At 35.5% G+C, this 27,104-nt stretch overlaps 2 protein-coding genes across 2 annotated transcripts; both read left to right on the forward strand.

Moving 5' to 3' along the window:
• Nucleotides 1-3,529: 3,529 nt before the first annotated feature.
• Nucleotides 3,530-5,652, forward strand: LOC143541673 (uncharacterized). Its single transcript, XM_077034439.1, has 3 exons — nucleotides 3,530-4,405; nucleotides 5,316-5,530; nucleotides 5,610-5,652. Exons 1-3 carry the CDS (start codon nucleotides 3,530-3,532, stop codon nucleotides 5,650-5,652), a joined length of 1,134 nt encoding a protein of 377 aa, XP_076890554.1.
• Nucleotides 5,653-14,016: 8,364 nt separating this feature from the next.
• LOC143541676 (uncharacterized) lies at nucleotides 14,017-15,557 on the forward strand. Its single transcript, XM_077034442.1, has 2 exons — nucleotides 14,017-14,480; nucleotides 15,392-15,557. Exon 1 carries the CDS (start codon nucleotides 14,026-14,028, stop codon nucleotides 14,473-14,475), a length of 450 nt encoding a protein of 149 aa, XP_076890557.1. The 5' UTR covers nucleotides 14,017-14,025; the 3' UTR covers nucleotides 14,476-14,480; nucleotides 15,392-15,557.
• The last annotated feature ends 11,547 nt before the right edge of the window (nucleotides 15,558-27,104 follow it).

Here is a 27,104-nt window from a genome sequence, read left to right on the forward strand (position 1 = left end):
ACCTTTACCCTCAAGGCTATCCCAAAGCAGTTGACGTGGCACACTATCATACGCCTTTTTAGGTCAATGAACACCATATGCAGGTCTCGTTTTTCTCTCTATACTTTTCCATCAATCTTCTTAGTATATGTATCGCCTCCGTAGTAGATCGCCCGGGCATGAATCCAAACTGGTTTACCGTAACCTGAGTTTCCTGTCTAATCCTAGCCTCAATAGCTCTTTCCCATAGTTTCATAGTATGGCTTAGCAACTTAATTCCTCTATAATTTCCACAACATTGAGCATCTCCTTTGTTCTTATAGATGGGGACTACGAAACTTCTCCTCCATTGATCTGGCATCTTACCAGATTTGAAGATAATATTGAACAAATTAGTTAACCATAAGACTGTTTCCTCTCCCAAACATCTCCACGCTTCTATGGGTATGTTGTCTGGGCCAACCGCCTTTGCCCTTCCCGTCTTCCTTATTGCAGTTCTCACATCCTTCTGTGTGATACGCTGATAGTAGCAAATATTTCCTTGTTGTCTTTGTGTCGTTGTGTTCTCGTTTTCGCCATGGTAGGCCCTCCCGTTGTTGAAAAGACCGTGGAAGTAGGTCTGCCATCTCAACTTGATGTCTTGCTCTTTGACTAACACTCATCCATCCTCCCCCTTTATGAACTTCACAGCCTCTAAATCTTGCCTCTTACGATCCCTAGCTTTAGCAATTTTGAACATATGATGCTCCCCCTCATTTGTTTCTAATCATTCATACATCCGTTTAAGGCGGTGTTCTTTGCTTCCGCCACCACCTTTTTTGCTTCTTTCTTTGCCTTTTTATAAGCATCCCTCAAACCCACTCTCTTTGCTTCGTCTGTGCACCTCATAAGCTCTTTAAAACTCTCTTGTTTATCCTTTATATTGTGTTGCACATCCTTATTCCACCACCATGACTCCTTATGCCCACATATCATTCCTGTTGTGACCCCGAGAGTCTCCTTCGCTACTTGGGTAATCTTTGCCGCCATAGACTCCCACATCCAGCTTGCATCCCCATTTAGTCCAACTAGTGTCAGCAAGAGAACTCTATTCTTGAAAAGAGGAACTTGTCATCCTTTAAATTTCCCCAACAAATCCTGGGTGTATATTTCTTCTCCCTTCGGGGCAGTCTGTTTCTCATCTCTATATCTGTCACTAGCAATCGATGTTGTGTTACTACTTTCTCCCATGGTATAACTTTGCAGTCCTTCCACTGACGTCGATCCCCTTGCCTCATCAAAAGATAGTCTATCTGCGTATTGCGCCCCCCACTGCTAAACGTAATCAAATGCGAATCCCTCTTTTTAAAGAATGAGTTTATGATACCCAGGTCGTGAGCCACCGCGAAGTCTAGAATATCTGTGCCTGTCTCATTCCTATTACCCAAGCCAAAACCCCCATGTACCGATTAAATCCATCCCTCTCCGTCCCAATGTGTCCATTAAAATCACCTCCTATACAAATTATCTCATTCCTAGGTATGGCCCCCACAACTGCATCTAAACTATCCCAAAGCTCTTTCTTTTCTTGATCTCCTAGTCCTATATGTGGCGCGTAAGCACATACCACAACAACTACTTTATCCCCTAGTACTAGCCTAAGCACCATAATCCTGTCATTATGCCTTATGACCTCTACCACATTTGAGTGCAATTCTTTAGACACTAGAAAACCCACCCCATTCCTAGCCCCATCAAACCCTGAATACCACAACTTATACCCATTGCACTCGGCCCCTCTTTGCCCTTTCCACCTAGTTTCTTGAAGACACGCTATATGTACCCTACGCTTTTTAAGTATATCTACCCATTCCAACAACTTACCATTTAAGGTACCTACATTCCAAGAACCTACACGCAATGTATACCTCCTATCGTTCCCATTTCCTACCCTACCTGCACCCCTCAGACACGGTCTCAAGGATAAATCATAGCTCCTACCGTTAATGATTGTAACTAAACACGCAAGTACACGAAAAGTTTGTAAGCGCAAGCACACGAAGGATAAGTAAAAAACACGCGTTCAAACACAACTCACTCCCAATTGTCGCCCGCAAAGTATCAAAAACCCACAGATATGTGTTACTAAAACAATGCAAACATATAATAAGTTATTTAGATTTTATTATTATAACCTTTTGTTTTAGAAAACAAAAATATTTTGTAAGAATATATGTGATAATTGAAATAAAGATATCTAGTATAAAATAAGTGTGTTTTTCTTAAGGTGATTTGAAATGGTTGTGAGTGGAGAAGAGAGAAAAAATAATGATAAAGATCTAAAAAGAGTATTATTTAATTGTATATGAGAGAGAAAAATGTAATGTTTAGTTAGTTTAGTTAATAGATATAAGCTGCCGGGAATGCACTAGCACCTACAAATTGCACGGAATTCTAAGCTCATCATATACACTAACCTGCTTATGTTTCCATTATCCAAAATGAGTATAAAATGTATAATTAATAAATATGTGAACCCAAAAACAGAAAGAAAGAAGCATTCATATACCACACAACCGCCTTTTGTAAAGCCATCAAGCTTTGTTAAATGAAACAATCTATTTCTACAACCTGCCATTCTTTATTCGATTAACATCTTAAAAAGTACAATTATGAATGTTGCCGGTTTAAATTATGTTTCTTGTACTTTTGTCATAAACATACTTTTCAACCTCCATAGCCGGAGAGAAGCCACCAACAAAACAAAAGAAAAGAACCACATGAACAAAAATTGACACCACTTTGACCAATCTATATTCATAATTTTTGACCTGTACTTTTACCAATGAAAACCGAGCGATTTAATTTCTTCAATTAATTCTTCCATCTTAACATGTTTACCTTCAAAGATCTTCTCCTTTCTCGCCTTCCTTTGTCCAACACGCAATAATCACGATCGCCTTCCTTTGGGCTTTAAACTTTGTTTGAGTTTTAACTGATTTGAACTTTTTAACTGGTTGGGTTTTAAACAAACAGGGGTAACATAATATTTTTATCGTTTCAATTTCAAAAGAATTATTAAATTTTGTTCCATTGGTAATTAATTGTGGATCTTAGAGCCTACAATTAATTGTCTCCAATGCAGAATTTGAAATTATTAGGATTAAGTAGATGGGGCAATCTTGACCCGAAGCCTTTCAAATCCTCAGTTTATGGGTCGGTTGAAATTCCACCTTGTTATTTTCGCACGAGACGGAATGCCCATTCAGTTCAGATTTGGTTTCGGGCCAAGACCGGTTTTTGGGGTTTCGGATCAGAACAGAGTTGGGTCGGATCGGAACGGGTTCGGTTTGAAACGGGTTTGCAAGACCTAGGATCAAGCTGTAATTCCCTCAATTAGGCATTATTATTTATGTAACCACTTGTATCTTGAGTGTTTAGTTTCTCCTAACTATTGAATGCAACCAAATTGCAGACAAGATATGATGCTGGTGGTTTAGCAAACGAGAGACAAACAAAAAAACCAAAATACCCTTGAATTCTTAACTTTTTAAGGTTGAAATAGGCGAGAATGGATACTGCGCGTGATGAAATCGTTGAGAATGTAGAAGATGACAGACTAAGCAACTTGCCGGGCGAGCTTATCCATAAAATCTTATCTTACATCAGCACTAAACATGCCGTCCAAACGAGTGCTTTGTCATCTAGATGGAGGTATATCTGGACTTCAATGCCTTATCTCAATCTCTCAACCAAGGAGTTTCGTAAGTGGCCCACGCTCTCCAATTTCGTCACACATTTACTATCTGGTCGAAATCATCAAACAGAAGTCGTGTCTGTTAATCTCGCTTTTCGTGGAAAGGTTAGCCACAAGCCTGTTCAAAGAATTTTGGACTATGCGTTCTCCCACAATCTCCGACAACTTAATATCGCTTGTTTGTCTGGCTACATGTTCTATCCGTTCAACTTCCCGACTCGGATGCTGCCAACTTTAACAACGTTGAGTCTCACATTCTACGATGACAACTATGCCGGTCTTCTTTCCAACTGTACAAACTTGAAGAATCTCACTTTAAAGAATTGCAAGGCGTTGGATAGTTTTAGTATTAGTCATCCTAGACTATCTAGTCTAACACTTGAAAATGGTAATACGTGTATCGATGTGACTACACCTCAACTCAAAAATCTCACTATAAAAAATTGGCGAGGGGTGCATGTGATTTCCGCACCCAACCTTTCCTCCTTAAGCTATACATTTTATTATTATTCTCACACGAATAATGATAATGGCCTGTTACAGCTTCCGAATGACCTTCGTCATATGGAGAAGGTTGATATGTGTATTGACTGTCTCCATAATTTCAAGGACTATACCTGCAGATTTTTTTGTCTGCTTCAACAGCTCCATTGTGTCAAATTTCTTACACTTAACTTTGAACTTGTCAAGGTATGCTGGTACTGGTCCCTAAATGTTTATTATGTGCATATATAATAAAGATTTCAGTATATTGGTTTAAAAAAGCGTTAGGCGAGATGAGGCGTTTTGGTCCAAAAAACCGAAGCGCAAAGCGCTAGGCGCGAGGCGAGAGCTTCACGTACGTGAGGCGCTCAATACAAAAAATACTAAAAATTAATTATACCTGACATATTCTACTTGTTAATCAATCATAAAGATAAAACATATTTATAAAACTAAACATGAATACTTTATATGTAGTTTAACATTATAAAAACACACTTAAAAGTTGCAAAACACTTAATGCATTCTTAAAAAACGAGCTGATTGAATATAAAAAATGTATTACGCAAGCTTTTAATAATAAAAGAAAGTATAAATGTATAGTAAAAAAGAATAATGAAGAAAACATACCTCTTGAGTCATAAAAAGATGTGAAATAATTAGGAGAAGATAAGCTTGAACCGAATAAAAAGATGAGAGTAATAATTGAGGAGCAGGTAAACTTTGATTTTGAAAATTAAAGAGTGAATTGAGTTGAAGATGGAATGATAAATTTATATAATATGGCTGGTAATGTTTTACAAATGAGTTCCAACGTTAATATTTATGCAGATGGGCCCAAACAGATACATTTTTAATTAAATTTGGACTGCATCACATGAAGTGCTGCCTCAAACGCCTCACGCCTCACCCGCTGATGCGCCGATTCAGGGTGCTTCATGTTTTTTCTCGCTTCACGAAAAATAAAGCGTTTTTCCATAACGCCTCGAGCGCCTCACGCCTTTTTAAACCAAGCAGTATAAAATAACGAAATGTTCTTGTTATGTGTATTTTTATGAGTGAGATTGACTTATATATCTTTACTTTTTATACCTGATTTTTTGATATTTTTTTGCAGCTTTTTTTTTCATTAGTGAAATTAATCTCGGATCAAAGTTCTCCATTTGTCAACTTAAAGAGTTTAAAATTTTATCCGGCTCGTGTTACTCTAGGAGAGCTAACACAACGTGAAGTAACTATGTCTACTGAAGTTAAAAAGTATTTTCTTGGCGGTTCTCTAGGCGCCACATTCACAATGGTATCAAATGAGGTATTTGCAAATTGCACCATGAAGTATATTTTTTATTTTTCACATTCTACGTATTGCTTGGTGTAAAAATGACTACATGGTTAACTGACTTGTGTACATTAGATATTATATATACGTTCAACAATCTGACGACGATCTTATTTAATGTAGGGCTGATGCACCAAATTTGGAAAACGTTGAGGTGTGTTCTAAAGGGAACCGTTCGTTAATATAGGACCTTAAATATATGTTTCATGCTTATATGATCCATGGAAACTCTAGATCCCATAGGATAAGCTAAGCAAGGGATTATTGTAAATACAGTGCCTGCATCAAGACCAGTTTGGCCTGGCACCCCTCGGACCGCCCATGTCCACTCATGTGGGATGGGGTTTGCTCTATGTGTTAATGTATCAATTATTATGTTTTAAGCCATTATATGTATAATGATTGTTATTCGTTCTGATTAACTCAGGCCCGTTTATGAAGCAATCAAGATTTTAAATTCAATGATTTAGAAAGGGTGTGAGCCAAATGCGAGCATTTTAATGTGATGTGAATGGTGCTCGCAGATTTTTTGGGAGAATGAAGGGTTGAAATGTAAATCGAATATGGAAATATATAACTTGATAACAAGGATGAATGCTGATTCAACTTCTGCAGGGAAAATAAATGGTTTAGGTTTCCATCTTTATTACTTGGTGTGTAACCGTGTCTCGTATAAGGAGTGATGGGCAGATAATCAGTATTGTTGGGTACTGACATTTCCATCAATAATATGTGACAATGCCAAGTATTAGCCCACTGTCAAGAAATACTGATCAACTGCTCGTCACTGCTTATACAAGAAGAGGGACACACAACCCAAGAAATAAAGCGTCGGTGAAGATGTAGAAACTAAGGGAACAAAATGGTCTGTATATAAGATTGAGGAAATGGCAACCTTGTGGTTTTTTAGTCTTTATATATGATTAAAGAAACCAAACTTTTTGATTGAGCGATGTGGGACAAATAGTACATTTTCCATTCAATTTTGGAAGCTCCATGTGTATGACAAACTTTACACCTGTTGATGATTTGTTTGGTAATAAATAATCTTCTTACCACATTTAAAATTTTAAATACATATTGAAAGAAGAGTCTTTATGCTACAAAGGGACATCAGTTTCATTGGAAGAATCCATTCTAAATATAAAAAATAATTCAGTACTTTGTATTGAAGAATTTTGAAACTGTTTTTCGTAAATTCAATACAAGGAATTTTATCTCAAGAATGTTATGTTTTTGCAAAGTTTTGTATAACATGACGAGAGCAAACAAATTATTCCATCTACAATATTCTTAAAATACCATATTTAGTCTTTAGATTACTAAAAGTAAAAGCTTTTTTATAATTAAAGCAACTTTAATTTAAGCTATATAAAAACCGGTTCAAGAAAGGCAAACTCACAGAAGACTGACAAAAAAAAAAAAAAAACAATGACATAATTTAAAAACTAAAGTGGGTGCTACCAATTAAGAGAAGTAAGAGTTCCTCATCAGATATTTTCAAAATGTAAACAAAACTATTTAAAGCAAAACAATTATGTTTAATAAACATGTGTGTGGTCATATAAATGAATTGAGATTAAATGCAACTCAAAATTAAAGTGAACAAAAATTAGAGAACACCCTACAAAATTGCTTGTATTTTCTAACTATTTTCATTGGTTTCCGTTATTATACATTATGTAGTGTTTTCATCCCCGTCTTTTTTCTAACAATTTCCACTGAAATTAACATAGTTAGTTAATTACTTCCACTGAAAATATATATCCTATTATCTCAACCTTTGTAAAGGTTACTACAATCTAGTTTTTATTTAAGTTAAATAATCGAAAAAGGTGACGAGAATTTCACATGGTATTGGGCCTGAAGTCCGGTTTCAGTTTCGGTCAAAAATCTTCTAGTCCAAAGTCAGGCCAATTATAACAACTGTGTGGCATAGTGGTGCAATTGGGTCCCAATTAAGTACAAAATTCACGTTTGGCGAGTGGAGGTTGACAAGATTCCTACCCAGGCGGTGTTAAGTAAAAGAAATATACAAGTTCCTTTTCAACTTTGTGATCCGGAAATCGAGTAGATCGAGCGTTTTTTCTGGGTGCTTGGTGGCCTCGGTGGTTTGTGCTTCTGTGAACTCGTGGTGCAAAGTGCCTTCAATATACGCCTTTTCGATTAGAGACTTGTAGAAGTTACATCTTAGCTCAAAATTGGGGCGATCGGGAGAAGAACGCTTTTCATGGTATCGTGATTATTGCTTGTTGGAGATTCTGGAGAGTTAGGAAGGAGAAGTTGTTTGACGATAAAGAAATCAAGATTGAAGACATAATTTGTGATATTAAGTCTCATAGACTTTTTATGGTTCAAACATAGGTCCAAATGCATGTATATAGTTTGGTCCAAATGGTATAAATTTAGTTTTATGTAACTTTTGTGGTAGGCGCTCCTCTTCGAGTTGTGGGTAGGGGTGTTTCTGTTTTCTGTTTTTGTCGGTTGTTAATAATAGTTACTGAAGAAACACGGGTTCGACCAAGGTCAAACAGGTACCTCCACAGTGTCACACCCCGACTTAGGGCCTAGGTGCGACACCCGTTAGTTGGTATCTGTTTTGAATATATATCAGAGTTGCGGGTTTTTTTTAGCGGAAGTCTTTAAAATATAATATTTATTTATAAAATGTTGTGTCAGAATACCCGTTTGAATATTGTATAAAATATTAGCGGAAGTCTTTTCAGATGAAATATTATTATATTGAAAACTCGGGAAATTGAATACCCGTTTTGATAATTTAAATACCAGTCATTTCAAAATATAACATTTTATAATAGTTTGAATAAAATATCTGAGCCATCAGATCTATGTCTCCAATCTTCTATTAGTCTTGCATGTCAGTTGTATCATTTACAGTTTCCCTGTAATGTGGGGAAAAATACGTCAGCACACAGCCGGTGAATGATGCTGACTCAATAATACCATTGCATAAACAATAATAATACCTTTGTGACAATACTCATTAGGCACCCAACTCAATTGGGTTACAATTACCCTAAGTACATGTACAATTAATCATATACACAATATCATTTCTCTGATCAGTCCCGTAGACTACCAGAGGCATGTTTGATGATATGCATGGCCTCGAAGAAACTCCGAGTCATCATGTATGTATGGATCCAGACACATGTATACTTTTAAATTGAGTAGGCCCGTTTCTCATTATTGTAACACAAAGTTTTAAAGATTCGTAAATCCTATGTAAACAGTTCAGACTCTAAAAGAGTTGTAAAAGTTTGGGCGTATTCACCTTTTATGATTGTAATCAGTTTCTGACACTGATTCCTGTATATTGATCAGTTTCTGCTACTGACCCCTGTTTGTAAATCAGTTTCGGTTACTGATTCCTGTTTCTGTTTTCAGCTTTCTGGTTCATTGATTGATTGGTTGACTGTTATCTCGGACCTCACGTGGGTATTTGGAGTTAAATGCCTATGATTGATGTAGCAGCACTTCTACTCTACTTTGCATACTACTGCTTAAATCACCAGAGCTTCGGAGCTTGGCATGCTTCACAAAGTCGGCACGCTTTTTGAGGTCGACATGTAAAACGATGCAAAACGTGTGAGAAGTGAAGTGGTTGGTGTGAGTTGTGATGTGTCGAACCCTCCTCTATTTATAGCCGAAATTCTGCATCTTCGCGTATAAACCGTGTTGGTTCGCGTATCGCGAAGATGCTCTAGGTTTGCTGAGTCATCAGTAGGGTTTCCACGTGTCACCAGGTGCTGTCATGTGTCCCCACGTGTCACGCATGCAGAAGTGCAACTTTGCGTATCGCGAAGATGCTTCAAAGTCGGTTCAAGTCTTTTGTCTTTCGCATAGCGCGAAGATGCCTTATCTGCAACTTCGTATATCGTGAAGATGCAAGTTTCAGATTTTCATTTTCAGTCCTTGTACTATCCAAAAATACTAAAGTGGCTCTTATGCAGCGATGCGAGCGTGCGAAGTGCAAAGTGCGCCATCAAAACGTCACATTACGCCCATTGCCCGAGTCCGAGTCCGAATCCGTGCGCGTTGGGTGCTTCGCACCCTCCGCTAGGACTATGGAGAGTGGTTGGCCACATTAAAACATTTCTATGGAAACTTGATTTCTTATAAAGAGCTTCCATTTCTTTGCTTGTTTTCATGTGGGATAAAAATTTCATACCTTATTTATACTCATGTGGAATGCTTCCTCTTTTTTTTCATCTTTCCATGTGGGATGGAAATTTTTCTTATTTCGTTAAGATAAGATGCTTTCTTTTTCTTATCTTATTTTTCCCATTACTTATCTTTGTAATTATTTTTAAATCCTTCAACTTTCAAAGTTGGCAAATTTAGTCCAAAATAAATATGAGTTTTTCCTAGAAGTTACACACAGCGTATAATCAGTTGAGGGTCCGGAATCCAAGTGTGCAATGTGCTACAATCTGCAAAACTAACTGTAACATCCCGAAATTTCAAGATAATATTAATTATATTACTTAATAATAGAGGGAAAGTTTACTCGGGTTATCAGGAAATAAATAAAAGAATAGGAGTTGGTATGGGTCGGGCTAGTGTCGGGTAATGGATGTGGGTTATGGACTTGGATTAATAGAGATGGGTTAAATGAGAATGGGCCTTAGGTCCATGGGATTTCAGGGATATAAATATCCCCTAAACCCAAAATATCTTTCATTTTTTCACCAAACTCCCTAACACACACACCACACACTAACTTCGCCGGAACCGGACCGAGCCAAGGGAAGAATCGGGCAGGTCCAAGAGAAAAAGATTAGTGTGCTAGCAGGTTAACGAGATCCAACAAGCTCAAAGGTATGATTCTTGATCTTTGAAGTTTAAAGATCCAAGCTTTTTTAGTGTATAAGCGACCGAGAATGTTCGGGAAGCGTAGTGGGTGAGATTGAACCATAGCAAGGGTGTTAAAATCGCTCAACATGCTGGAAAGAAACCGAACAGCGGCTGTCTGGGCAACTTCGCCTTCATCTGGGCAACTTCGCCTTCAACGCGACGAACTTCGCCTGCAAGCTAAGTTCGCCTGATGAACTTCGCCTGCAAGCTAAGTTCGCCTGATGGCAACTTCGCTGTAAAGTTAAGTTCGCCTGATGATAACTTCGCCTGAAGCCAAGTTCGCCTAAGGTTTAACTTCGCCTGAAGCCAAGTTCGCCTAAGGTTTAACTTCGCCTGAAGCTAAGTTCGCCTGAGGTTTAACTTCGCCTAAAGCCAAGTTCGCCTGAGGTTTAACTTCGCCTAAAGCTAAGTTCGCTTAAGGTTTAACTTCGCCTAAAGTTAAGTTCGCTTAGAAAATAAATTAAAAACCTAATGGAAAATGTGATAAGACAGTTAATATAAATAAAATTTTTCCAAGCTGACCTGGCAGCTCGACCCCAGCCAGGGGCTCTGCCCCTTGGACCCTGCTAGGGGCTGCCGCCCCTAGACCCCGCTGCCAGGGGCGCTGCCCCCGGACCCCCGTTCGTAGTGGGTAGTAGTTAAGACTGGAAAGATGATATGAGTAGTGATAGTTGTTTGATACGTGTACTTGTTATACAGTCAGCCGTGCACAGCTGAAGAAAGGGATTACGATTAACGGTGAACGTAACCGTGTTCAGGTGAGTTTCTAGCCCCATTCCTTGTTATGTTTTTCGGGGCTGTGTGCATACTCGATGTGTTGTTAATACATTTATCCTAAGTGATAAGTGTATTTCATATGTGATATGTGTGATAGATATGAATGATTGTTTGTCGGTACGCGAACGATCTTCGGATATTACGCGTACTGTCAGGTTAAAAATAAAGGTACGAATATTATATATCGAAGATGTATGAATATTTCAAATGAATACTTGTCGGGGCGTGAACGATCTTCGGATATTGCACGTAACGACAAGGGGTATGGTTGTTAAATGAATGAGGTAAGGAATGCCTAGAGTGTTCTCATGTTATAATGTAAGTATGTGTATATAGGTACACGAATGGCATGTGAGTTCTACGTTCGACATAGTAAGTTAGGATGGCAAATCCCTCTAGCTTCTGTCGGACATAGACTCGGCTGGTGATGGCGTAGTTAAGGACTGCGAGCCTTATACGTGAAGTAGATGATATATGTAAACGTAGATAAGGACTGCGAACCTTATACGTAATGTAAATAGGCGTCAGCATAGGAAAGGACTGTGAACCTTATACGTGCTGTATTTGTAGCATAGGGGAGGACTGCGAACCTCGTACGTGCTATGAATTAGGTTGCAACATAGGGAAGGACTGCGAACCTTGTACGTGTTGTGGATGTATTTCAGCATAGGAAAGGACTGTGAACCTTATACGTGCTGATTTTGTAGCATAGGGGAGGACTGCGAACCTCGTACGTGCTATGAATTAGGTTGCAACATAGGGAAGGGCTGTGAACCTTGTACGTGTTGTGGATGTACTATGGTATAGGGAAGGACCGCGATCCTTGTACGTACCATAAATGGTGAACATAGGTAAGGACTGCGAACCTTGTACGTATTCACGACCTTGAGTACAGGTATAGACGGTGAACTATGAACGTACTCTCGGTAGACTGAGGTTAGTGATTGTAGATATGTATGTATGTATGGTAGCGAGTATGTATGTAGAACAGAAGGGTAACTAGTGAAGTATGGATATGTATCTGCAGATATGTATGTATGTGTATGTATTGTATGGCGTTCGATTAACTAGAACTCACTCAGCGTAGCTGACTTTTAGTATGCACGCAGGTGAGCTGATTATAGAGTTAGCATGAGGATGACACACGGCATGGATTGAACGGCTGGCATCTGAAGAAAGAAGTAAAGATGTTTAAAATATAAAGTTTTGTGTTATGGTATCAAAGAAAAGATTTAATGTTTGTAACAAATGATTGATGTTTTATATTCCGCGAAAAGTTTTTTAATAAACTCTGATTTGAAGAACTGTGTTTATGAGTAAATCCGACGCTAAAGTAGGGTCACCGGGTTCGGGGCCTTACACTAACAATGTCGTAGCCTCGTTACATGAAGGGGTATTTCTGTAACCACTCTCCGGCGTGAGAATACGTATGGTAAGTTATAAGTATAATGAGAGAGTCGAGCGAGGGAGTGTGTAACTTTTACAGTTTAGTGAAGTTTTATATTTATAACATGAGGTATGGGGTGCTTATTAGGCCTTACCAGGCCACGTGTCAAGAGAATGTCTGGTCTGCCCCCTATGCAGCAATCTCTTTTGTGTGGCTGTCGCAGTGGCTTCACACGTACCTGCTTTACTTGAACGTATCCGTTTAGGCGTGGGTCTGTGGAATGTTCTCCCTTTGGCGTTTTCCTTCACCGACACTCGTTGCTTTGGCCGTTTTTAGGTTCGTGCCCGAATCCAACTCGGATCCATGACTGTACATATTTAGTTACAATTAGGGGAAAAAAGGGAAAATCTCCAAAATATCCCACGAATGGGGAGAGATTCCAATTTTGTCCCAACAAATAAAAGTTTCTAGAAATGTCCCCTACAAACACATCTTTGACGACGTGTTAGGCCTCAATGCATCTTTCACGACCTGTTTGGTCACCAAATGCGTCTTTTACGACCTGTGAGTCTCCAACGCGCATCTTTCACGACCTGTTAGCATCTAATACGTTTTTCACAACATGTTTGGCCTATTATTTTTTTTTCAATATTACATTAGTATAATTAATTTTATACATATTTGGTTTTTCTTTTATAACTTGTAATATATAAATTTATATATAATTTCTAATATGTCATAGAGACGCGTTTATTTTTTTCTACATGTTGTCTTAAATTTTATTCAAAATCGAGTGTCAGATTGATATTGAAATGTTCAATAAAATTTGATCATGCTCGTTTTAAGTAAAGTCTATGCCAACACATTGATAAAAATAAGCATGCCTCAACAGTATATTTGTAACTTTATAGAACTTTATGCATTACAGGCTATTAAAAAACCAAATATGAGTTAAATTAATTATAATAGTGTAATATTAAAAAAACAGTTAATAGAACAAACATGTTGTGAAAGACGTGTTAGAGGCTAACATGTTGTAAAAGAAGTGCGTTGGAGGCTAACATGTCATGAAAGGCATATTGAGACCTAACACGCTGTCAATGATGTGTTTGTATGAGACATTTCTAGAAACTTTTATTCACCGGACAAAAGTTACGGTTTTCTTAAAAATATAATTTAGAAACTAATAATAATAATAATAATAATAATAATAATAATAATAATAATAATAATTTTGCGGTATTGATGTGAGAGCAATGGAATTTGCGAAACCCTAAGCCCCAATTTCTTCATCGGAACCAAATTCAACGCCAGGTATCCTTTCAATCAATACAAAATTTATGCCCCTTAATCATCTCTTTAATCTCGTTTTATTATATTACGTTTTCATCAATCAATCCGCCCCTTAATCATTTCAATTGCTTAATAATAACCTCATGAAACAGAACAATGGCAGCCGCTATCACCAAACATCGAGCCCTTGCAGTTTCCCACCGCCTGCGTTGTCGGTATTTCATGAATAACGGCCCGGACACAGTCGAAGAGCTTCTGGACCGACACGTAGTCAAGAAAAAGAAAACCTTTGATGACAGTGACGACGAGATCTTGACTCGTCAACGACTTACAAGCACTCATCGCGAAGCACTGGGCCTGTACCGGGACATAATTCGAGCAACCCGTTACTTCATGTGGCCGGATTCGCACGGTGTTTTGTGGCGGGATGTGTTGAGAGCGAATGCGCGAAAGGAGTTTGAAGATGCGCGGTTTGAGAAGGACCCGGAAGTAATTACTCGGTTGCTTATTGGTGGGCATGATGCTGTTGAAGCTGCTCTTGATAAGTTGGTTGAAAAGCAGAAGCAGCAGATTGCTAAGGAACAAGCGGACCGTGATCGTCGGTGATCCGGGTAATGATTTGAGTTCTTGTAATTTTGTGTATTTGATAATGATGAAAGTTTGTGTTCTTTAATATTTATTATGCAAATTTTGGTCAGCTTAGGGTTGTAAACTGTGTCGGGTTGACGGTTTTTCGGATTGGTGGGTTGATCATTGAATCTGAATCACGACCCGCATATTAGTTCATGTCAAAGACATTAATCTTAACCTGTACACACTTTGAACATGACCGGTGCAACCCATTTAGCTAAACGAGTTAAATGGGTTGATGCGCTGTAGATGTGTTGTAAACAAGTTCTAAACATGTTAAGCAGGGTGGCGGATTGTGATAAATAGGTTAAATGGGTCGTAAACGGGTTGGCGTGTTTCATTAATACCAAATAAAACATGTTTATTGAACGAGTTAGGTATGACAACCAAACATGTTTTCCAAGTTTAGTATCATTTTAATGCGTTTGGATGAGTCACGAGTCACTTTTTGTTCATTTTTGAAAATTTTATATAATTAATTAAGACTGTCATAATGGGTCAAATGAGAAAATAACATGGAACTAACAAATAAACGGGTCGAATGGCTGAAACTCATCCAATGCAAGGTGTCTTTTTGATTCGTAAATCTCCCAATCATGTTTTATTCAAGCAGTTGGATTACTTTTGAAATAATACACTTTATGTAATCATATTCAACTCACTTGTTCTTTAAAAATAATTAACATTTATGAACTAAAACTGTTTCGGGTCAACCCAAGCACACGCAACCTGTTTTGACCCCATTTAACCAGAGCCCGTTTTGATCCATTACCTAGCCCATTCCGCAGTGTATTTTGTCAACTATAGTTTTATGCATTGGTAGATAGACTAATTGTTTTGTTCTTCTCCAAAAGTTAACATTTTTGGCTAAAACTTTTACATCTTATATCAGGTAAACGATGTAAAGGTTCGCATGCTTCGTTAGGAACATGGTCTTCATGTGCAGGACCGTTACTTTTTCTTCTTCAAATCATGGCATATTATTGAATGATCGACGCAATAACCATCTGATGGCTTTCGTGATCACTGTTGTTGCCTGCTGGCGGGTCATAGTTTTTTTTTTTGTCTTCTAATTTTATGTAAATTAAAGTGTATTCATGGGTATATTTTTAAAATAAAATTCAGAGTGAAAGAAAGAAACTGGTTGAACTTGAACTTATTATCCTGTAAAAGAAACGAAACTAAAGATTGCTTAGGTTCTGCGTTCAGGTTGGTGAGTTCATAATGTTTGAACCCCCTTTACTGTACAAGTATATTTTGGATTTGGTACCATTGTTTATTAGTCTAGATTTTGTCTAAAGGAGCGGACAACGGGCCAAAATAAGTCTGTGTCGTAGTTTATTTAATGGTCGACTGGATTAGTGATTACGGGTCAACTGAATTTTAGTTGTATTTTTGTTACATTGAACAAAGGTTATTGTTTAGTAAAATTGTTGCAGGAGCTTGTACACATTTAACTGTTATATCTTTAACCAACTTGATTTTTGGTAATGAATCGAACAATAGGTAAGTTTTATTGTTTGACTCGTTTAATTATGTTTATAATTATATTTATAAACAAACAATATGTTGCGAGCCAAATTGAGTACGATGTAGGAGCTCGAGCTCGCTTTTTTAGTGATGCTCGTTGAGCTCAATTTTTTTTCTTACTCAGCTCAATGTGAAGTTTAAGAAAGTTCATCTTAAGTCACTTATCAGAGGTTTAAACGACTCTTAAATGAGTCGTGAGCAGTGTTTTTGAGACCGGACTGGTCCGACCGAGAATTGGTCACCTGACTGGTCCGGTTCTATGTAGTTCGCTCGGTTTTTAAAAAACCTGTCGGTTTGGAGTGGTTCATGTGTCCGGCCGGTTGAACCGTTTACTATGACGAAAAATTATTTTTCTTTCAAATTTAACGTTTTTTCACCCTTAAGCGTATTTTTTAAGAAAAAAATTGTTCGGACCAGTTAAACCGGTGAACCGGCAGCCCATCCAGTTCTATCTGATACGGTTATGAAAATATTTCTCGTGAGCATTGGGAAAATGTTTACATAAAGAAACAAAAAATAAAAAATAAAAAAACAAAACCCTCCAACCTTTGAGTTGTGTGAATTTTTTAGCTGAACAAAATCCTTTTTAATTTGTTTTTTTTATTTAATATAATCACTATTTATATCAAGATCAATATTTAATATCATATACATTTTATAAAAGTTGTTGACAGACACGTTACTTTATTAATTTTTTATATTTATACTGGATATCTAACTATACGGTTTTAAGTAATAGAGTTTTTGAACACATTGTCTTTTCTTATTGGTCCAACCTTATTACTTTCATATATAACAAACACTTCTTTTATTTTCTTCATAATTAAATAATTCAATAAGAAAATAAAATATCAAGCATTTCTAGATTTTATTCACATTTAAATAATTTTAAGTTCATATTGAATGCCAACTTATATCATATGGCCATTAGACATATTTTTAAATCGTAGTCAATAAATTAATTATCTTTAAATCATAGTCAATGCATTAACTATCTTAAAATACATTACTATAGTCAAGGTGGATCTTTAAAACATCATTTATTATTTTTAATATTTTTTATTAACAATCTAAATTATAAGTAACTAAATTAAATAATTTTTAACATGTGACCATTTTCTTACGCAACGACTCAGAATTAAATTAAGAAATCAATATCTATATCTATATATCTATATCTATATATATTATATTAAAGAAAAACCTTTTTTGGGCACATGGCCCTTTCCTATTGCTTACCTTGACTATTTTTTATTAATAATTTGCAACCTTAAAACTTTTTACTATTAAAATAATTCTATATTAAATTAAAAAAAACTCATATTGAATACACCCCTTTACTACATCTTATAACCCATGACCCATTTAACCAAATATTTCATGACCCGTTTGTTAGTTATATGAGATAATTGATAATTCATGTTCTTATTGTATGATTTTGTAAAGTGTGACATTCGTCAATTTTTGAACCTGAAACCCAACCCGTTCATATTTTTGGAATACCCTAAAGTTTAATGTTTTTATACGAATATTTAGATAGTGAAACCGTTTTTCAAATTTTGTAAACTTAATATTTTTTATGAGAGGCCATTTAAACTTGTGCTTATGACGTAATAATATAATATATAGATTGTTAATAACAGTTTAAATCATTATTCTTTTCAAATCCTAATAAATGGTTAAATAAGCTAATAGTTAGAAAATGTGTTTTTAAAATTTAACAATTTAATTATGTTAAATCCATTAATTTTTGTATTCTAAAACTTATTTGTAATATTGGAGGATTGTTATGAAGTAAGTGATTTATATCACTAAATAAAAATTCAAGTAAAGTTAAAACATAAGGCGGTTACGATTTATAGATAATTAAAGAAAGTTGAATTGTAGGAATAATTATAATAATTATTGCATTCATTTAAATTTAAATTGGAATGAACTAAATTGTTGTTTCACCTTAAAAAGTTTTGATTATCTTATGAAACTGATTAATAATTGTCATTGTTGGCCTTAAAACACATGTTTTCTTTAGACCCTTTTAATACCCACTTATCATCTTTTTCGAGCACACACCCCAATTGGCAGATGCTTCCCTTCACCTAATAGTTTTCTATTTTGTATTTAGCTACCCCCCCCCCCCCCCCGCCGTTGTTATTCGAATCATGTATCACTCAAGGTATTTAAACAATCCATTTATTTGTCTCTTTATTATGAATCAAAACCTTAAGTTTATTTTTTTCTGATAGTATGGCACGAAAAAAAATCAAATTTTGGTCATTCAGTTTGGGATCAGTTATGGGGTTTGAATGAAGATGACAACTTGTTTCTTTTGTATTGTATTAGTATTATTTCAACTTTTGAACTACTTTTCTTTTTTATTAAATATTTATGAAATACATTATTTATAGTGTAATAATATTTGATTTTACTAATAGTTATATTAATAGTATAAATTAATCATTCCTTCAAAATTATGATTACTTATAAACTTATTTTACTTATATAAATTTATCTGTTCATATTAATACAAATTTTTATATATCTTTAAATAAATACACATATATGTTTACTTGATAATTTTACTAATTTCCATATGTGTAATACACGGGTTAACAACCTAGTTATTAAAATATTGACAGTCAAAATCAATTAACTTAAAATTTGAATTCCATGTTCAGCCAAAACTAGCCCGTTGGATTTGAAACCAAATAGTTGTGGTGGACACCGGACGCCTGGACAAATATAACCTTGGGTTGAGTTATTCTATAAAGGCCAATAAAAATGAGAAATGTGAGAAGCCATAGTTGATTGACATGTGTCAAGCAGGGACGAAAGATAAAAAGGTATAAAAGTAATACTCCCCCTGTCCCATTTTAAATGTCCACCTTTCCATTTTTGGTTGTTCCAATTTAAATGTCATTTCTGTACATATAAATTCAATTTCCAGTTTTGTTCTTACTATTACATACTCACTAAGTTATTGTCATTTTAAAACTCATTATTGTCATTAACTTGGAGGACATTATTGTCATTTTAAAGCTCATAAAATAAAATGATAAGATATTTCTTAATTTGTGTGTTTTGGGTCCATGACATATAATAAGGGATGGAGGGAGTACTACATATTTTGTCTCTTCACATGCAAGTCACATGTCAATTCCCCCATTATTTAAAACATCCGTAACTTTTTCATGCAACATTATTTAAAAAAAAAAATTCACCATAATAACAAGCATTTTTTTTATCTTTAATATAAGTATCAATTTGTTATATAAAAATTTTAAAAAAAAATTATGTCATTGTGTCATTGTGTCTTTTCGTCATTGTGTCTTTCTGTTTGTTAGTGTGTTTTTTTCGTCATTGTGTCTTTCAAATCATCATTGTGTTTTTTTAAAATGCTAATAATATGGTTGTGCAATAATAATACGTAAATATAATGATAAAATAACAACAAATTATCTAATACATAAAACACAATGATGAATATATATTATACACAATTACATTGAACTTAATACACAATGATGAATACATATAACACAATGACCTGAAACGTAAAACACAATGGTGAATACATATAACACAATTACCTGAAACGTAAAACACAATGGAAACTACATATTACACAATGACATGAACGTAATACACAATGACTAAAACACAATGATAAGTAGTAAGACAAATGATGAGCGCAAAGACACAATAACGTAATCTTTGTTTTAATTGGTATTTTTAATATGAGTATCAATTGATAACACAGTGACCAAAATCTATAACACAATGCGTAGAAAAGCCCAATTAAAAATCATAATGAACAATCAGTAACACAATATTAAAAGCCCACTAATTTTTTTTATAACAATATGGTACTCATATTAAAGATAAAAAAACGGTTGTTATTATGGTGAAATTTTTTTAAAAAAATAATGTTGCATGAAAAAGTTATGGACGTTTTAAAATGGTTGGGAAATTGATATATGCCTTGCATGTAGAAAGATAAAATCAACAAAAGTGGGTATTACCTTTATGCCCTTTTCATCATTTATTTTTTTAAATTAATCTTCACCATTTAAATCTAAGATCAATGGATTAGATTCCTTCTCACCCTTCTCATTTTTGTTGTCCTTCGTAATTTAACTTTACCTATATAACCTTTGCCAATTGGATTATAAAAAATTATGGATTTTACCATTTATTTAGGAAATTTATGAAATTTGCTGTTATGTTTTTTTTTCCCAAAGCGTAACATGTTCCGTTAAAAATCAGAAAAAAATCCTATACATAACTAAGTTTGGTTTTAAATAATTAAAATTTGATTTGATTTTAAACGATTTCGTTTTAATTAGTTTGTAACCGAGTAAGCATTACACATTCAAATTTCTTAAACCATAATTTAAATTTACATCCAGGCCACGATCCCAAAAGCACCCAAGAATTGATGACCCCTTTGGTCAAGATGAAATATTAGGCTTAGTGTATAATAATCCACTTTCTAGTCCAGACGTTGCTGATTCTTCTTTCAAACCTCCCTCATTTATTCATGATCTAAACACGGTAATTCTGGTGAGAATAGAAGTTTTCAAACCTCCCTCATTTATTCATGATCTAAACACGGTAATTCTGGTGAGAATCGAAGTTTGATCCATTCTAGCCATAATGTATTAAGGGGTCAGGGGTTTGATGATTCCCAAGATGTTGTTATGGGTTGTCTTACAACACGCGACAACACAAAGAAAGTTGATGCTACAATTAGGTTGGCCCGTGACTTGTAGATGGATTTCGAGGATACATAAGACCTTGTTTTCTAGGCTATAAGAAGAAGAGGGTTTGAATTCCTAGATTAATGATTGGTTCACAAGGTTGTTCGCTATGTTGCAAAGGCATTGGCGTCTCTCACAAGCCAGAATGGTTTTTGGTGATTAAAAGGACACATTAGGGTAGTGTTTGGTATGCAACAATGAGAGGTGAAATGAAATTAGCCATTATGAGGGAATAAAAAAAAGTGTTTTGTTGATCAATATAATGGAATCACCCATTACCATGTTCATTTTATTCACCCACAAAACATCCTAAATTCATCCCATCCAACCCCCACCCCCTTGTTTTTTTTATTCCATCCATCTTTCACACTATATTACCTCCATCACCCTCCCACCACCGCCCCTTGCCCTATTGCCACACTACCATCACCACCCGCCACAATCACCATCAACCCGCCACCACCAATCACCCACCACAATCACCATCAACCCGCCACCACCAATCACCCACCACCATCATCAACCACCCCCACCTACCAGCACCGCCCACCACTTACTATCACTCCTGACCATCACCACCACCGCCCGCCGCCCACCACCGCTTGCCAGCACTACCTATCCACCCATCGCCACCAACCATCGCTCCTGAACAATGCAACACAAAATAATAATTCATTATATTCCCACATGGTAACTAAACATTTTAATATAATGGTTTAGACTTTTAATTTTGTTGGTTAGTGTTTAGTGTTTTTGCTAACTTTTTAAAATGTAGTAATAATAATAATAATAATAATAATAATAATAATAATAATCTCTATCTTTAATAAATGAAAACAGGTTCTCAAACGTGTCACTTCCACATTCCTCCGGCACACGTGTCAGCACCAAGTTTAGTTTGATATTGTGTTCAAAAGATAGGAAGCCACGTCTCTCATTTTGTTGAACCCGGTTTTTTCATCCTAACTTTCTCAGTATTCTTCCAAACCCTAACCTCTTTTCTCCCAAACTTTAGCCTATTCTTCCTTTCTCTCTTCTCCACGACCCCTAAAATATGTGATTGCAGATCTTCTAAATCACACATCTCTTCCTTTCTTGTGACAAATCATCTTCTCCACTTTCAATTCTCTTCATTAATTTCGAATTGTTGCCGACAAATCATCTCCGCCGCCGTTAATTTTTCGAATTGTTGTCGATCATCTCCGCCGCCGTCAAGCCCCACTGTTCAAGGTGACCTTTAATATGTTTATCTCAATCATATCCTAATTTTATCTAAATTTGTTGTTCATATGTTCTAATTTAGAATTATACACATGTTTATCTCAATCATATTCCTAATTTTATCTAAACTTGTTGTTCATATGTTCTAATTTTGAATTGTACAAAGTGCATACATTTTCAATTATTTAGGGCACATTTATGGTCAATTCATCTAAGCCTGTGTCAGTCGTCTTTGTTGAAGGTGAGTGTAATTAATTTTTGTTTAAATTGTAGCAAAATTTTTGTTTTCTTAGCTTCTATTTTTGTTTTTTAACCATCTGTATTTATGCTATTTTTTCAGATTTTTAGATTCTTACATGTTTTTGTATATCAACTATGAAGCTGAAGATGAAGATTATCAGGTACTGTTGGACTCTTCATATATAGAGATTTATTATTTAATTAACAATTGTCCACATTAGTAAATTCTATTTACTTTCCAAAATTATTTTTAATATTTTGCAAGTACACATCAATTTAGCTAGAATCCGGATTGAGATATGGCTTCAATATTATGCTTTTCATGTCTAATGGTTCAAAATAGTAAGTCATCTTCTTCATCTTCTTTATTGATTAATGTTTTTATTTCATGTGTTTTTATTTTTATAATATTCTATTTATTTTTATTAAGAGTTACATTTGTTTAATTGATTCATTTTGCATCTCTTGACATATGGCATTATGTTACTCCAACCAAGATTGACACTAATCAAATTCTCTTATCATGTATGCTGGTAAGGTATAATCAAATTTCCATTTCCATTTAAAGTTTTCAATTTCTAATTGCATAATATTTCAAATATTTTATACAGAATGTAATATTTTCAATTTTTAAACATTCATGTAACGTCCACGTTTTATAAATAATAAATAAAATGTTACAGGCTTATGTTAGTTGACGTATCGTGAAATGTCGTTAAATTAATTAAAATGATATGTAGATAATGGATAAAGTTAAGGAGGGATTAATGGACTTAAGCATGATTTGGGTCTAAAAGCCTTTGGGCTTTACCTATTTAAACCCCTAAAACCCTAGGTTTTCATCCTTATCATTTCACCATCATCATTCCAATCATTGACACACATACACACACAACATAAATCTCCTGTGCAAACATTCCAAATCCAACTCCATCTAATCAAGATCTAACCTTTGAGGTATGTTTTAATATTCGTTTACCATTCTCATCTCGTTCTATCCTAAGATTCAATAACCAACGAATAACAAACCAAGCCATCATAAACAAACACCGACCAAGCCTAGTGAGAAATCGGTCATGGTTAAACAAGCAAGAGTGATATAAATACATAAATGTATAAATGTACAAAAAGATGTGAGTATACACATATAAACAAGTCTGCATGAATATAATCTAGAAAATGAAACCCATATTGAAACTGAACCCAGATCTCCGACGAGGTGGAACTCGTTTCTGATAAACGGAAAACGTATACGGGCCCGAGATGGACCCAAATTTCAAACAAACAGAACCCGAACCTCTGTCTGAACATTAGTGAGCACTCAGGGACGGCCGTAACCAGGAGTCCAAACCAGATCTGAACCCAGCCAGACCCTAATCCTGTGGACTCGGATAGCCAATCGCGCGACACAATTTGATGCGAAACAATAAATTCGCATCTCAAGCGAAAAACCCCAAGCGAAATACTCCAAGTGAAACCCTTTATGCGAAATCCCTCATGCAAAACCTGACGCGAAATCCCATGCGAATCAACTTCTATGACACGATGGTGGTTGCCGGAAGGAGAGCGAAGCATAGGGTGACGGCGGCGCTAGGGAAGCACGATGGTGGTGGGGATTGGTGAATGGCCGGAATCGGTAGCGGCGTGGCTGCGGTGGTTGATGGCAGCCGCAAGCAGGGAAGAAAGAAAGATGAAGAAGAAGAGTGGGGGGTGGTAGGGGGCATTGGTAATAATAATAATAATAATAATAATAATAATAATAATAATAATAATAAAACTTTACTATTAATAATGGTACCACATAGCCAAATAACAAAGGAGTTATATGGATGCAAGGATTTGAAAGAAACCCGAACCCGAGACCTGACTCGTATTCCCAATCTAACATCGTATAGATGTCTGATCGTCAATCCAGCCAAGGATCATTTCATCCTCCATCAGGTAAAGGAAAAGGGTGTATAGGGACAGCTAATATAACGTTTATTATACTTGAATCCAGTGTATAATTTATCTAATATTTTATTAGTTTTGGTCGGTTTATTGAAAGATTTGTATACTACTAACTCAGTTTTATGTTTTAGGTTTCGGGTTATAATTCTGGTGAAAAGAGGGCGAAAAACGAGCAAAAGCAAGCCGAACCGGAGAACCGACGTGTCAGGAAACGAACCGGACCGAACCAGGAAGTGAACCGGACCAGCAAGTTAAACCAGACCCCCCTAGGGCCGGTGCGCCGCGCAACGGGGGTGGGGGAGCCTGCCGTGCGGGGCGGCGGGTGTGTGGCGGTTTTCGAATTCCAGAATCTTCTTCGTTAACCGACTTAAACCTATTTTTGGACCCCTGTTGCCTATAAAAAGACCCCTAAACTCACCATTAAGGGGACCTCAACCCCACATCCGAATTTGGTGAATCCTGAGGCGACCGAGAAGAGTTTTCAGCAGTTTTGGAGTGGAAGAATCAGCTGGTGTTGTGCGTGATAGTTGAAGACGAAGAACACAGGTTCTATATTTTATTTCTTTCGTTTTCATTTATTTTACACCATGAATTCTTCTTTGTTTGTTTCGTTTAATTTTAAGATGCTAGGCTAAACGTTATAGACTGCCTAGGCTTATGATGAACTTATCTTGACGTTTTGATTTGATTTTGGATTATTTACGTTATGGTTTTTATGATTTAGTAAAATATTTGCTTATAATTAATTGATGAATATGAGTGCTTAGGATTGTTTGATGAGTTTTATTCCATAGTTTTCCTTGATTATTGTTTGTCATCTGATAGGATTGCTATTAGGTCAATTACTCTGTGTTTTTGATTATTTTGTGATTTGATTTCGTGATAAGATCATAGGAATAATATTGTTAAATAAACCTAAGTGAGCTGCTAACCTAAAATTTGTAAAGTGCTAGGTTATTGATAAGTCTTTACTATTTAATCTTGCTAGATTTAGTTCTTCGTGAGGAGTCCGTCTAGGGTTGATTATTTATTATTGTTTATCAAATCAATTAATCATAGTAAATTGCCTTTGATTTCCGCGCTGTAAGGTAGGATTTCGTATAAAGGAACTAAATTATAAACAATTGGGTGACCGTAAGCGAACTTGATTTTTAATACTGGTGTGCATTAAAACTTGTTAGAAATCCATAGGTTTTCTCTTGAGAAGGGTCAGGGGTAGTATTCAGGTTTTCTTTTAAGTATCCATTTTACGATCCCAGTCCATAACTAAATATTTTCCCGAGTCAAGTCATTACTAAAATTTAAGGGAGTCTAGCCTAGGTAGTTTTCTCATCATCATCATCATCATCATCATCATCATCATATTTTCACAACAAACTTTGCTTTCGTTTAAATTACTTGTTTTCTTAAATTAGTTTTTAACTATAGTATTAAATTAGTATTTTAAATAAAAACCCCCCAAACAAATATAAATTAATAAGTCGTTTTTGTAGTCAAGTCTAATTAGCTAATAAACGTAATTTAGAGAGTTTCGTGGGTTCGATATCCGGACTTACTTAGCTTTACTAGAGTCGACCGGTTCACTTGCCGATTAGTAGTTGAGTTTTAGAGAGTCTAGAGTACTACTTAGTGTTTATTTTTAGTTAATTTAGTTAATAATTATTAAACTACTTTTAACACATCAACAGACTTACTTCCAATCCCTATATCTAGTAGTGAAGATTCATATCAGACCTCAATGGAAGAAAATTCAGATTCCTTCGATTCCAACATCCCACTAGCCCATATCATTCGAAGACAAGGTGTGCAAGGAACAGGATCAAGTGGATCAAGTAGATCCCAGAAGTCAATAAAGTCAAAGGGAAAATGAATAATGACTGATCCGGAAGAAAATCCTCAGGGGCAGGAATATTTTAATTACCCAACAAATCAGGATCCATACTTTGCTCATCCTCACAATAAAGGCTAGAGCACAGATTATGAAGGACTGTACATCAGAGATGATTCAACATGTTATAGAGTTGATGTTACAAAAATAGCCGAAGCAATGCTCAACGATATAGAGATGGAAGAAGAGAAGGAGAAAGAAAGAGAAAAAGGAAAAGAAAAGAAGACCACCGAGAATATCAAGAAGGATAGCAAGATCAAGAAATTAATTATCCGTTGGAAAGAATAAATAATAAGAAAAGTAGTAGCTATAAACAAGTGTAGCTATAATAATTTTGTGCACTCTTGTAAACTACAATAAGATGAATAAAAGATATGTTTTAATTTCCCCGAATATTGAACTTTTCTTTAAAATTTTATTGTAGTATATCAAGAAAAAAAGCACAAATTCACCGAGTAATATCTCTGATATAATTAGAAGTAAAAGAAGATCCATCAATAAGATTAAGGAACAGTCCAGGTGGACAGATTTCAAAGGATAAATTGTTCCAAGTCAACGAGAGATAAAGTATTTTAATAGGAAAAGACCTTGAAAGAGAATTAAGAGAAATTCTCAAGGTCTGCTGATTCAAGAACAAATCTAATCAAAAAATCACAAAGTGGTGATGGGATACATGAATTTGTCACGATTATCTTAACATCATCCTTTAATCAAAGTAAAAGCATTGAGATTGTGCCTTATGTGATATAGATAATCTCAAGAAAGAGATATTGGAGATCAAAGAAAATAAAAGGAAGAGTCAATAAGAGATCTTTTATAATTTCTCTTGAAATACGACAAATCATAACATAAATAGATATTTTATACCCATATTGTCTATTTAAGTATTACGCAATTATTGCGAACGTTTATTATCAATAATATATTTCTTTTATACTAAATAAATTATGTTTACAGAAATGTCGAATTAAATCAATCAAGAGAATAATGCTGAAGCTTCAAACCAAAGAAACAACAGA

The sequence above is a fragment of the Bidens hawaiensis genome, unplaced genomic scaffold (assembly GCF_021521415.1).
Source record: "Bidens hawaiensis isolate Kalapana, Puna unplaced genomic scaffold, B.hawaiensis_p1.1 tig00012635_1, whole genome shotgun sequence".
NCBI lineage: Eukaryota > Viridiplantae > Streptophyta > Magnoliopsida > Asterales > Asteraceae > Bidens > Bidens hawaiensis.

Excerpts from the sequence above, each read along its gene's own strand:
- LOC143541673 (XM_077034439.1), top strand. The coding sequence starts at position 3,530 with ATGGATACTGCGCGTGATGAAATCGTTGAGAATGTAGAAGATGACAGA. Across the intron at positions 4,406-5,315 it reads TTAACTTTGAACTTGTCAAG|CTTTTTTTTTCATTAGTGAA; the intron begins GTATGCTGGTAC and ends ATTTTTTTGCAG. Across the intron at positions 5,531-5,609 it reads TTTGCAAATTGCACCATGAA|ATATTATATATACGTTCAAC; the intron begins GTATATTTTTTA and ends TGTGTACATTAG.
- LOC143541676 (XM_077034442.1), top strand. The coding sequence starts at position 14,026 with ATGGCAGCCGCTATCACCAAACATCGAGCCCTTGCAGTTTCCCACCGC.